At 46.9% G+C, this 12,403-nt stretch overlaps 1 protein-coding gene across 1 annotated transcript in view; it reads left to right on the top strand.

The window, feature by feature from the left end:
* Nucleotides 1-12,403, top strand: part of Olf413 (DBH like monooxygenase olf413) — a 253,276-nt gene that overhangs the window by 185,638 nt on the left and 55,235 nt on the right. The window contains exon 3 of the mRNA XM_076786999.1: nucleotides 1,850-1,999. Within this exon, the coding sequence (XP_076643114.1) occupies nucleotides 1,850-1,999 (150 nt within the window). The remainder of the gene's footprint in view (nucleotides 1-1,849; nucleotides 2,000-12,403) is intronic.

Below are 12,403 nucleotides of genomic sequence, written 5' to 3'. Positions count from 1 at the left end.
ATATGTGCTTGGCAACGCCAAACTAGAATTTTATTTCGGTTTAAAGGAAATTAATAATATACATATTTATTAGATTCTGCTCAGAATCTTCATCACGAGCATGACTCGGTATTGTACGGCAATGTTCCCTGACTCTGTTCCCGCATTAGGTTGTGAGATGACCTTTAATTTGCATTGAATCTTGCGAACACGTTAACACCTCAGCCTGTGATTTTGCGTTCGACGTCTATGGGCCACCAGTGGCAGTCGGAACTACCATCGAAAAATGGGGAGCTAACGACCGGGTTTGCTGATAAAAATCGACGTGAAACCATAGACAGAGCTGGGAGCGAGCGATCATCGTCCCGTGAACGCTAAGTATCTTTGACAGTATCGTTCCGAATCGCAGTTCGCTACACCTGCGCGCCCTGTGCGTTGCTATTTTTTTCTCTCTCTCGTCGAACCGCAAAGGTTCGCCGGTTTTTACGGGTGCGCTCTCTCTCTCTCTCTCTCTCTCTCTCTCTCTCTCTCTCGAGTTTTTATTCGGAACGCTTTATATTTTATATCCAATCAGGCGGTTCTCCGGCGTGTAGCGAGGCTTTCGCGCGTCGGGGCCAACGTAAATGGATATTCCCCCTGTGTTTTCGCGTACGGCTTTCTCGTGGCTGTGTGTACGCGGCGCGTATGCGACTCGCAGGTGAGACGAATGGCGGAGGACAGAAGAATGCCGGGACAAAAGGAGCTGAGAAGTATAACACGCGTGACTCGCCGGGGCTCACGCCGCGCTTGTAGCTGGCCCAGGGGTCCCGGCTGTTCCCCCAGCTGGTAAATTAAATTCTAATAAAGCTCGCCGAAAAGCTGAGAAAAAAGCGGCTCGCTCGTTTACGGGGAACAATGGTCGCGGTGGAAGGCGTCGTCGTCGGCACCGAGCGTCCAGCCGACGCGAACCGCGGATAATTATATCGAGGCGGCGGTGGCCGGGAATCTCGCAGAAAAACTTGTCTTCGAGCCTGCCGGGATTCGAACGCCGCCTTCGGAGACGGTTAACTAACCTGCCGGTCCTCTCCTCCCGACGCTGCTAGGTGTGTCCCTCCGAGACGCGTCGGCCCCAGAAAAAAGGCGGCTCGGTTGAATAGCTTTTCTGCCGTCCTTCCGTCTCTTCAACCTTCTCTCTCTTTCTCTCTCTCTCTCTCTCTCTCTCTCTTGTCCTCTCACGTCGCGAATTTCGCCTCGTAGATCTGCCTCTCACCTTGTTCGGACGGTTTGATAGCCCCTCGTTTGCGGAATCCGTGTATCGTGAGATTCAGCCGTTCAGTCCCCGATGAGAAACCACGTTGCCACGTGACAGGCTCGAACGAAATATTCTCCTCTTCTCCCAAGCGGAAACTACAATAACTAAGCGTAAAATAGCTATGTAGTTTATTGTGGACATTTTAGTTGCGGATCGAACGTACGTCACTCATCTCTCGGTTCTATCTTTCCCGTGACGTACTTCGATATGCTCATAATAAATCAGTTTTTTAAATGAATGTTTCGAAATTAATGTTTTAGCGTAAAGGCATCAGTAATGCAGTGAATATTTCAAACTTCGTACACTTCCGGTGTAGTACTGCTAAATGCGGAGTTATTAAATGAACGCTGTTGGTTAGATCGAGTGTCACAAATTCGGCCAAGGATTTTTCTGCCGCGCTAGCGGATAATTATCGCGCGAGATACCGAGACGAAACTCATCGTGTATTTAATAACAGGTCGAACGTGAAATACGTAGCGCGAAGGTCGATTCCAGAAACGGTCGGACCGGCCGTCGTGCGTTACACTAATGTTTTTGCTGGTCGATTGGCGCAGGGGTTAATATTATTGACTTTTGCAGGACCGGCACGTGAAGGACACCAGCAAAGACCCGGAGATGGACTCGAGCCAGGACTATACGCTGCTACTGGGTTACGAGAACAAGACGCACACCGTTCTACGTTTCTTCAGGCGGTACAATACGTGCGACCCACGAGACTTCAAGATCACGGTAGGTGGTTTGATTTATGTGGCATCCGGCGTGAGAGATAATTCCCCGCGTCCGTGCGAAGTGCTCGCCCGAGGATCATTTGATGGATTTACGGGAAAAATTGAGCGGGCTCTGAGCGTGCGATGCCCGCTCCCCGGCCGCCCCTGGGGGGTGGAATTATTTATCATAGCCTCTTCGGGAAATTGAACGTTGCAGCTGCACGGAACCGTGTCGATTAACCCTTTTACCCGAGCTATTTCATTAGATCGTTCGCCCCTCGCAGATTTTCCGGTGAATCGCCTTACGAAATTATCTTTAATTACATCCCTGACACTTTTTCCCTTAGAAGATGGAACGTCACTAAACGAAAGACTGGGGCGATCTGTCCGGGCAATAAAAAGCTGCACGTCTGTTGAAATTAGTATATATTCTCGGACACAATTGTATATTTATCCGAACTTGTATGGAAAGAACTCCTTTTAACATTTAAATAAGCTCACAAAATTGGTGTAGAAATGATTAGTTCTCCATGAAAAGTTTAACCGTGTCAGCCGTTCAAACCGATTTTTAAGAAATCATTCATCACAGTGAAATGAGAACGCAACAGACCAGACATAGATGAATGATTCGCTGGACAAGTCATCCTATGAAGACGTTATCTCTTCGTCGCGGTGCACGATTATTATAACACGATTCATCCTGCTAGCAATTAACTCGTATTAATCAGCACTAGTCAGTCGAAGCTGCTGCTCGGATGACAACGAGAGACTGTCAGGGAACTGAACCGTTCATGGTCGACTGATTCGGCACAGTCACGGTTCGCTGTCATGATCGACGTGTGGGCCGTTTCGCGTTTTATCGGCTCGAATTGGAAGACTCGTTATCACCAATCGTTTTCGTGGTATTTGAACCGGTTGCGGGACAGCTCGACCCAGTTCTTTATTTCGACGGTAATTAACTCGGAAGTAGATCGCGCGATAGAGCTGTCTACCGGCCGGCTTAACACGGGGGGAAGGAGATCATGCGCGTGTTGCGATTTCCTCGGAACCGCGCGCAGCCTACAATTTATGCCAGCGGCGCAGGCCAGGCTTGCTATCGAGCCTTCAAAGGGGTGGCCGCTCCGATAATGGCATCATTGATATGCAGTTAGGGCATCTTGAATCTCGTAACTGTTTTTGAGCACCCCCAGCAAAGATACGCTATTAGTTAGCTACCCGTGAAACGGGAATCCAATTATGCTGCAACCAGTCATTTATATTACGAGCTGGCAAAGTGTCTCCGGCCCTTTAACTTTTGCTAAAGACATAAATAAATGTTATGAAAATGGGATAGGGAAAAATCATTTTTTTCCGATCATGAGATCCTCCGTACGAAAATTTGTATAAAGTTCAAATAAATTTAATCCTCTTACTTTTATAAAGCAACGCACACGAGTCATTATCGGTGTTCAATTTATCAAAGCTTCGTCTGTATCAATTCGTTTCGATGAATATATTTGTCAGTTAAATTAGAAATAAACGAATGTTGAACGGAAAGAAAATTGTTCGGTGGACACAGTACGATGTAGAATTCATTCCTGATGACTCCGGGCGTTCCGCGTGTCTGTCGTGTATCGGAGTTCAGCTAAGGAATAATTATCCGGGTTAACGTTTCGCGTGTCAATATCATTCGGAGCTGTCGATATTAACGTACCGCGACGTTTATCCGAAACGTAGTGACGAGTCGCTTCGGTCGGACGATGAATATTCGCGTTCTATGTACGCGTAAATAATCAACGCGTGCACTGCAAATATTGGCTGGCGAAGTTGAAGAGAAACGTTGTCGAAACTGTCGCGTCGAATTTCCGCGGAAGGCACACGGTGCACGTACCAAAATAACCGGAATAGGATTGCTTTGTCAATAAAGTAATTACACGATGCTCGCGGCTGGTGAATAGTTAATCCTTACGTCTGTGCCAAAAAGATAAACGTTGTCCCACACCCCGGTGATACAGCGACTTAACGATTGACACGTTCTTTTTAGAACACTGTGGAAATGCTGCACTTTTCGAGGAGTTCTCGATGTATTCTGAAATAATTGCGCTCTACGTCGCCGTTCTTTCATTATACAATCCGCTGGAAGCCGCTACTGTACAATTCTGTTCGCTGCTAGAATAATTAGAGCCTCTTTGTCTCCAATCATTTCCCGGAGGAAAAGACCATTTTCGACATCTTCTCTTTTCTATCCACTTCGACGCTTAAATATCGATTACACGAAAATAAAATTGTATTTCGACGTAAATAGAAGATGTCACTTTCGTATTTAACCAGCTTGACTCGTTACACATGCAGCAGGGGGTTAACTATGCACTACAGCGATATTCGGAGCAAATCATTTATACGAATTCGCAGTTCTACAGATTAAAGGTCCCCACTGAATTTCGCAGATTTCCAAATCAGGACAGCGTGTCCGAAGATAGGAAATTACTGGGGACCGTTATTTACCTACGAAAATTACATTCATAGACAAGAGAGCTCCAGGTGTTCGGGAGGATTGCAATTTTGTGTATGGAGATTTCAGAATTCACGGTGTCCGCTGACCACAGTTTAGAAAAATGGTTTTATCGGGTACCATTATGGACCTAGAAGAATTGCGTTGGTGGACAAGAGTGCTCCGGGTTCCTGTAAATGTCGTTGACAGCGAACACGTTAATTCCCGGGAAGAGTGAAATTTTGTGGATGAAGATTTCAGAATTGCGTTGTCTCGGGGCCCGATCTTCTTCACGTATCCGCTAACCAGGCTTTAGAAAAACGGTTTAGGGTAGGGGGGGGGGGGACGATCTTGATCTCGGCGATCCGTTGCGAAGGGAACTGTACGTCCTGGCGGATGTTAGTCCCCCGCGGGACGGCCGGGTACGTCCGTCTAGCAGTTGAGTCATCAAAATAGTTGGGTGCAAAAATAAAGCGAGCCACCGCGGGCCGAGAGATTCTATCGGGGACGACAAACGACGAAGTCAGCTCCCCTTTCCCTTATCTGATCGCGTGATGTATCGGTACCCTACATGATATTTTTACGTGTCACGTTCGCCCCGCAGGACGACGGGTTCCCCCGGCCCTGCATTATGCCTTCGCGAAAGGAACCGCTGAATCCGTAGGTGGACCCCGAGATACTTTAAATGGGCTTGCGAACTCGGTACAGCCGTGCGCTCTCGTACAAGGTTATCGGTGATCGGGGACGCAGAATGTATGGCGAGCCCTTGTTTTCAAAAGAAAATCGTGCTGCCTTGAGCGACTTGCTCCGCCGGGTTTCAATAGCGGCAGATAATTCTCCCGCGCGACACATAGTATGTAGATTGAAAATGTTCAATGATATTTATTCGTGCGAACCGTCATTTTTCAGGAAATTACATTCAATGCCTGTGTATCATCGACCCCATTGTCCGAGGAACTCGTGAATCACAGTTTTCGAACCGGCCGCGGGTATTATCCGGATAAAACGCTCCGAGAATGACCATTTAAATAACGCACCGTATTATTCCATGGTGAAATAATTCATTATCTTATTTTTTACCTGAAAAACACATTTCATCTCCGAGTTATATACCATTTTGTCGTTTATAATGCAGGTTCGGTTTAATCTGGAATGAAATTCTTTTCCGTTAAAAACGGCAAGTTTAAAGATCACGTTTTTAGAGCGTTTCGATATCGGTCTAGACCGACACAAAGCGATCAGTTATTTGAAAGTCTAGTTCCGATGCGCACAACAATCTGACAATAAATCGACGTTGCTGGATCGGCAGAGCGGGCGGGTAAAAAGAATTTGGTGGACGTCGATTCTGTGTCGAATTACCGATACGTACACGGTGCACATAAACGGCGTCGTAGCTCTCGGCATCGAACAGTGCGCATTGTCAATACTGTTGCGAGCCCGGAGTCTCGGTACGATTGTTACTTCTAGCGACAGCCGCGCTTGATTAATCGAATGAACATCAAATTAAGCGGGCCGCTCCGTCGTAACCGGCTTACGTGGAAGAGGGCTTCGATTGCATATTAATATAGCGCGGCGGCCGGCCCTCCTTTGGGCTTAGTATGCAGACAGTCTCATCAACGGTACGTGAAATTAGGCTCGACTACGGCGCAGATGACACACCGGTCTTGAGGCCGGCGAATTCGCAAACGCGAGGACTCGACACGACGGGTATATCTCGCGTGCGCCTCGTAATTAGTTCGTTAACGGGCTTGCGCGCGCGCGCGCCGGAAACGCGTGACATTTTGGCAGAGCATTGAAGTGCGTATTTTTCATAATTAGGCTCGGTCGGACGAGGCCCCCGGCCCGGCTCGGGCGCAAATCACGCGACAGAGTTATGCAAACTAGTAATTATTTCGTTAGCCGGGAACCGGGCGCGCAATCACACATGTGAGACCCCGGCTCCTCTGCCCGGAGAATTTCAAGCCCGATGGTGCTTTGTGGTACAAAGGCTTCCTGCGTTTCCATCCGCCTCAATTATTTTGGAACATTAGTTTAGGCCGCGGTAACGCTCGGATAATTGTTCGAATCTCTGCACGGCTAATTGTCTCAGAAGTGTGAACAGGACGCGCACGGTCCACCGCCCGGCAGCCTCCTCGTCACGTTCGCTCGCGAGATTTCGGGCCTTTGAAAAACGAGCCGATCCGAAAAAGAATTCTTCTCTACCCGGAGCGTCGCGTAATTCCATTTCGTCATCAGGCTGCTTTTTTCCGCGGTGGTTTCCGCACGAAAACCAACAAGCTGCACATACGAAAAAAGCTATTACCCCTGCCATCAATCATTTGAATTCGCTGATCGTCTCGGTTGTCTTAGCTACATTCGCCCCTCGACAGGTGCCGCGCCTCATGAAGCGAATCGTCTTCCTTGTTCGAGAGGTTCAACGTACTGGGTGGCCTATTTTAATCCGGACGCGTTACCATGTTCTCGCGACTAGCTTTGTTACGCGCATTCCACCTTAGCTGGAAAGTCTGATCCGGTTCCGTATGCTGCACGATTTTACAGGAAAGGGTGTACTTAAAAGACGTAGCACAAACGAAATTCCAAGTATGAATAATCGTTTTATAAGCAAGGAGTGTACCTCCCACCTCACAGTTCATGCATACAATAATTTCAATAAAAAGTAATCGGTCAAACAAATCAAGCATTCATCGTTATACAGTGTTTTCTCGATGTCTGTCAACAGCACGGGGCTTGCCAGAGACATGTATCGTGCAGGAGATACTATTCTTTGATCCACGCTGAACGTCGTACCCGATTATGTTTACAATTGCTTGGAGACCCCATTTGTGACATATATCGAGAAAAGACTGTACCTACCCTGTCACATGTAAGGATTTATCTAATACATCATATTTATTTTTACACACGAATACAATGCTATTTTACGATTTCGCTTCGCCCAATTCTACTTCAGTGTTTACAACTGAACAAACGTACTCGCCAAGTTCAACAAATGTGTTTATAAATCCACGGTTTGAGGAAGTACATTTTACAGTGCAAACGGAAAGGAAACAACGATTTAATGGTACCTGGAAACAGAAGGGTAACTTCCCATCTGGAAGAAAATACATAGTCCTTGCGATACCCGTATTCACGATCGTGTTCTTTTCTGCCAGAGGTAGCAAACATTATCATTCCTGCCGGGAAATAACTCGCGTCCCAACAAATCGCACCCTGTTGGCTGCTCGGTGTCCAAAGAAATCTTCGGCGCCCGTAGGATTGGCCCGGTCCAATTTCGCGTTGTGTTCTCGGGTAAACAGTCCGCTTACCCTTTGCATCGGATAAATTTCGCAATGCTCGTGGTCCTTGGCTGGTCGCAGCGGGATATTCCCGGCAGTCAGTCACCGTCGGCGGACGTGCTCTCTTCCTCGGTTAGTCGTCGACGATAGAAACCGCAAAAGTTCCGCGACGCGTAGCAACGGATTGCCCTTTGAGGCTGCTCGGCAGTAGTGAGCAAAGGCAACGGCGGTAGTACACTGCCCGAAATTTCCATAAAGCCGCCTGATTTTTTGGTGAAATCTTATAATTATGTCGCAGTAATGAGAAGCTGATGCATCATAGCATTTTTGGATTAATAAAAGAAACCGTGTACATGTTTGCAGTCATAGATATATTCTTTATTTAGAAGAAAACGTAAAATTATATAGTTTAACGAAAATTGAACTGCGAAATTTCCATAAAGCCGAACGCTTTTTAATATTAACAAACATTTCTTCTAAATTTCGAAATTAATACTTAGTATAATTGCCATTTTTTTCGAATAACGTCGAATATTCGATTAGGCATTGATGCAATCAAAGCACGAAGAGTTTCTGCTTCGATCGCTGTCCACGCTTCGTTCACTGCAGTCCGTAACTCAGAAACAGAGTTGTACTGTTTACAATTGCCATATCTACTTTTCTTGTAAGTATTCTCCAAAGGTTCTCAATTGGGTTTAAATCTGGTGAACAAGCTGGCCATGTCAAAACCCCGATATTTCTGCTGTCTGACCACTCCTTTGTTTCTCTTGATACATGAACCGAGGCGTTATCCTGTTGAAAAATGAAATTGTCAGTCTCAATTTCATCCGTGAATGGTATTAAGACTATCTCCAACAGCTCCGTGTATTGTGACGAACTCATTTTGTGGTTAATTCGACAGATTAGGGTTTTTTTATTGGCTCTGAATGCAGCCGAAATCATTAATCAGCCTGCACCGAAGTTACGACTCATTGCTACGTTAGGATCTTTTCTTAAATCGTGCCAGTAGTACATGTGACCATCTGGCCCATCTAAGTTGAATTTTTTCTCATCGGAAAAAATTATATTGTTCCATTCTTCTGTCCAGGACATATGTCTTTGTGCAAATTCGAGACGAGCTTGTTGTGTCGTTCTTTGAGTGCTGGTTTCTGGAGCATTTTTTCCATTTAAATCGCCCTGAACTTTTTAAAATTTGCTGCACACGCCTCGTTGTTATTGGTAGTTGTAGTTCAGTTCGAAGTTGCGCTGCACTTTTTGTTTTCCTTGCAGGCAGCCTCATCAATAATGAATATTGTCTTCTTGACAATTTTTTATTTCCACCTAGGGTGTTTCTTACCATATTCTTCGGCCAAATTTATATAATTATCTATTAAAGTACGCGATCTATTAATTTTTTTCGCAATTGATCGATTAGAACACCCCATATCTTGATAAGCATCAATGGATGCCTTCTCTTCACTGGTCGACAACTTGCCTCGTGGCATTCTAATAAAAATAAATACAAATATAATATATATATATATACAATTTTTATGAATTTAAAAATCAATTTCAGTATAAATACGCACATCTGAATTACAATTAAAGTTTCTTTGATGAGACTCGCGTGTTATCCAGGCAAAATCTAAGCACAAACTAAGTGGCTTTATAGAAATTTCGCACTCCTGTTCCGCGGCCTTCGACGAAAATGTAAATAAATTGAAGACGTAGACATTTGTGAGAGAGTGGTGTATCTACTCAGTAATCAGTATACAATGTTAGAGATACTTGAAAAGTAACAAATTTCTCTATATTTTTTAAAAATACACCAAAATGTAGGTGGCTTTATAGAAATTTCGTGCAGTGTAGCAGCAGCAGCACCGACAAGGATTTTCCGGCGTGGCATTATGCAATCCAGCTGCGCTGGCAACGGGATCGACGTTGCCCCGGAGTTTCCACTTTGCTAGATTCGTACGGTTTTTCCGTGGACCGGGGCTCCGCGGCGTGCCCCGCCGTCACTTTTTCACGTGGAATCCTCCCGAGTGCGATGACGAAGAGAGAATCGCGGAAGGGGGGCTGGGGGGGGGAGGGTAAGTGCGATACGTACGTACATATTCGGGCAAGCGAATGGAAAACGGGGAAATTGAGGAGAGAAAATGCGGGAGAAACAGAGGGGGCGAGGGCGGAAGGTATGGAAAGGTAGAAAGATGGGTGTGTAGAGGGTTGATGGTGGTGCGCTCGAGGATGTGCACGCGAATGTTACCGGTAGGGAGATTGGTGTGCCTTGCAGAGGGGATTGGCTAGCTGACCCGGTTCTGCTTCTATTCCCTTCCTATCTGTAGCCGTATCTAGTTTACCACTTCACTCCCCGGCTGGCTGGCTGGCTCTCGCTGGCTAGCTGACTGACTGGCCGGCCCTATAGTAGCCAACGCGAACTTCCTGAATAAGGTCCTCCCTCGGCACTAGAACTGATCGCTATTCCGAATGGTTCGGTTCGGTGTAAAAGGAAAATCGAATTTGACCGATGCCTTTGGGAGTGACGAGGAGAGGGTTGGCCCAGAAAGGGGGAGGGGGGCTACGGGAGAGTCGCCAGGTGCGCTGACGATCTTATTGGGTGGATCCGTACACACGTACCGTCGTGCCAGAGGGCGCCAGGGGGATTTCGCCGGAAGCTACTATCCGGAGCGACGGGAAATCGAATCACCGTGGAAGGAGATTCCGCGGGCCTCCCTTCGAGTACCAGATTACATACGTTTGGAGACAATTATCGCCGGGAATTCGATTTCACCGTCAAACCGGCGCGCCGCGTCGGTCTCCTCCGCTAAACGGGGACGCGTCGCTCGGTCATTTACAGACTACAGCGTTCGCCGGGTTTGTCTCGATTTTTCTCCTCAAGCTCTCGCTTTACTTTTCCAATTACCGTTCGCTTTGCACTTTTCGTTACCGAGACGAGTCACCTGAACTTCCAGGAACACAAGGACTCCCAACAGAGCACCACCAAACAATCCTTCTAAAAATTACTCTATGGATTTTCTTGGTTTCAAACTGGCTTTCCGTTTAATTGTGTTATTATACTTTCGACCGTGGATTTTCCTCAGGTTCAGTTCATGAACTTGTGTGAAATGTTTTAACGTTCGGTCCTTGGGTTGCACGTGTGAATTAGCAGGTTCGCGTTGCAGTTATAACTACACTGAACATTTTTATGCAAGATGAAAGTGAGTCTACATCTGTTGCAAGAAACAAGTAGCCACTTAGAAACGATTTTGTTCCCCTAATGATTCGAGTAGGTAGGAAGTAATTCTTTCGTAAATGCATAAAATGCGCATATCGTCTTGCCACAAGTAAACAAAAATATTGTCGCAAAGAAATGTGCGATTCTGCTAGCGAGCGTATTGAGAAAAACTGTATTACCGTCAATATTCGTATACTTTTATCGAATACAAAAGAAAACGAGCTGGATAACATAGCACGATTTCCATCAGGCTCTAGCTGTCCCGAAGATTGAAGAGATTCTTATCGAAGGGTTAGGACGTTTCCGATTGTTTCGGTCCAGGGGACAACGAAATCCCGTTTATCCACGGGCGGAAACATTTTTTCCGCAGCTTCTTTCGCCGGATCCGGATCCCTCGGACGTTAAGGAAACATCAATCCAACCGCGGCAGAAGCAACATTCGCCGAAGTTCTCTCTCCGAGGCAACCGCAACAGAGGGTCGAGCATCGCGGGAAAGTAACTTCCAATTACGTGGATGCCTGTTCTCCCCCTGGTTTTTCGCGGCCGGCAATCTAGCCGTTGTCAACATGTTTGTTAAAGGGAGCCGCGCCGACGGGATTGAACGAAACCGGACTGCCTACCGTCGTCTGCCGACGCTTCCCCATGCTTCGATAACTAATGGCAGTTCGCGGAAGTTCTCTAAGTTTTCCAATCGGCCAAAAACTTGCGAACTGACATTTGCCTAGAAGAATTCGGGCCCGGGCCAGACAGTAGAAGAGAGAGAGAGGGTTCCCCGACACTTTTATCGGCGCAGTCGCGAGAACGAGGGAGCGCGAGATCTTCCGCGATCAATCGGCTATGCTGCGCTTTCCAATCAGCGTCCCCTTCATTTTCCGTCCCGTCGTGATATGTCCTTTTGAAACGACGCGATAAGGTATCCCGAGGACGCCGCCCGGCTGCGAGGAAGTTCGAGAAAGTGGCGCGATTCCGGAAAACCGACCGTCAAAATTGGCCCCTTCACCGTGTGGACCCTTCTTCGAATGTTTCCAATCTGGGAATCGAATTCCCCCGGAAGACATTCGTGACTCGGTAATGCAGCCCATATTCGAGATGTTAGTGCCGGACCGACCAACTACCGCTAGCGCCCCGCGCCGTTCGGGGAGGATAGAGGGAAACACGGGTATTGCGGCGCCCGGAGAGAAATTGGAATAATTGCGGCGGCACCGGGGAAATTAAATTATCAAACTATTTTAGTTTTAATGAAATCGTTTAGCGGCCGAATAGACCTCTGATCAGGAACGCTTAATTGCCCCCGGCGTTATTCGAGCGGAATCGGCCACCGGGCACAAACAAATTGTCACGGGCCAGTTGCTTGTTATGACAATTCGCTGATCAACCGGAAACGTAAACCCAATGTTCCGGTATAATTAAATTTTGAAACTTTTTACAGCTTCGCAGGCACGCAATTATTTCCCGAAGGTCCTTCTCCTC

Source organism: Halictus rubicundus, chromosome 4, assembly GCF_050948215.1.
Source record: "Halictus rubicundus isolate RS-2024b chromosome 4, iyHalRubi1_principal, whole genome shotgun sequence".
Classification (NCBI taxonomy): Eukaryota; Metazoa; Arthropoda; class Insecta; order Hymenoptera; family Halictidae; genus Halictus; species Halictus rubicundus.
Note: the sequence above shows the minus strand (reverse complement) of the source record. Positions and strands in the feature narration are given on the sequence as shown.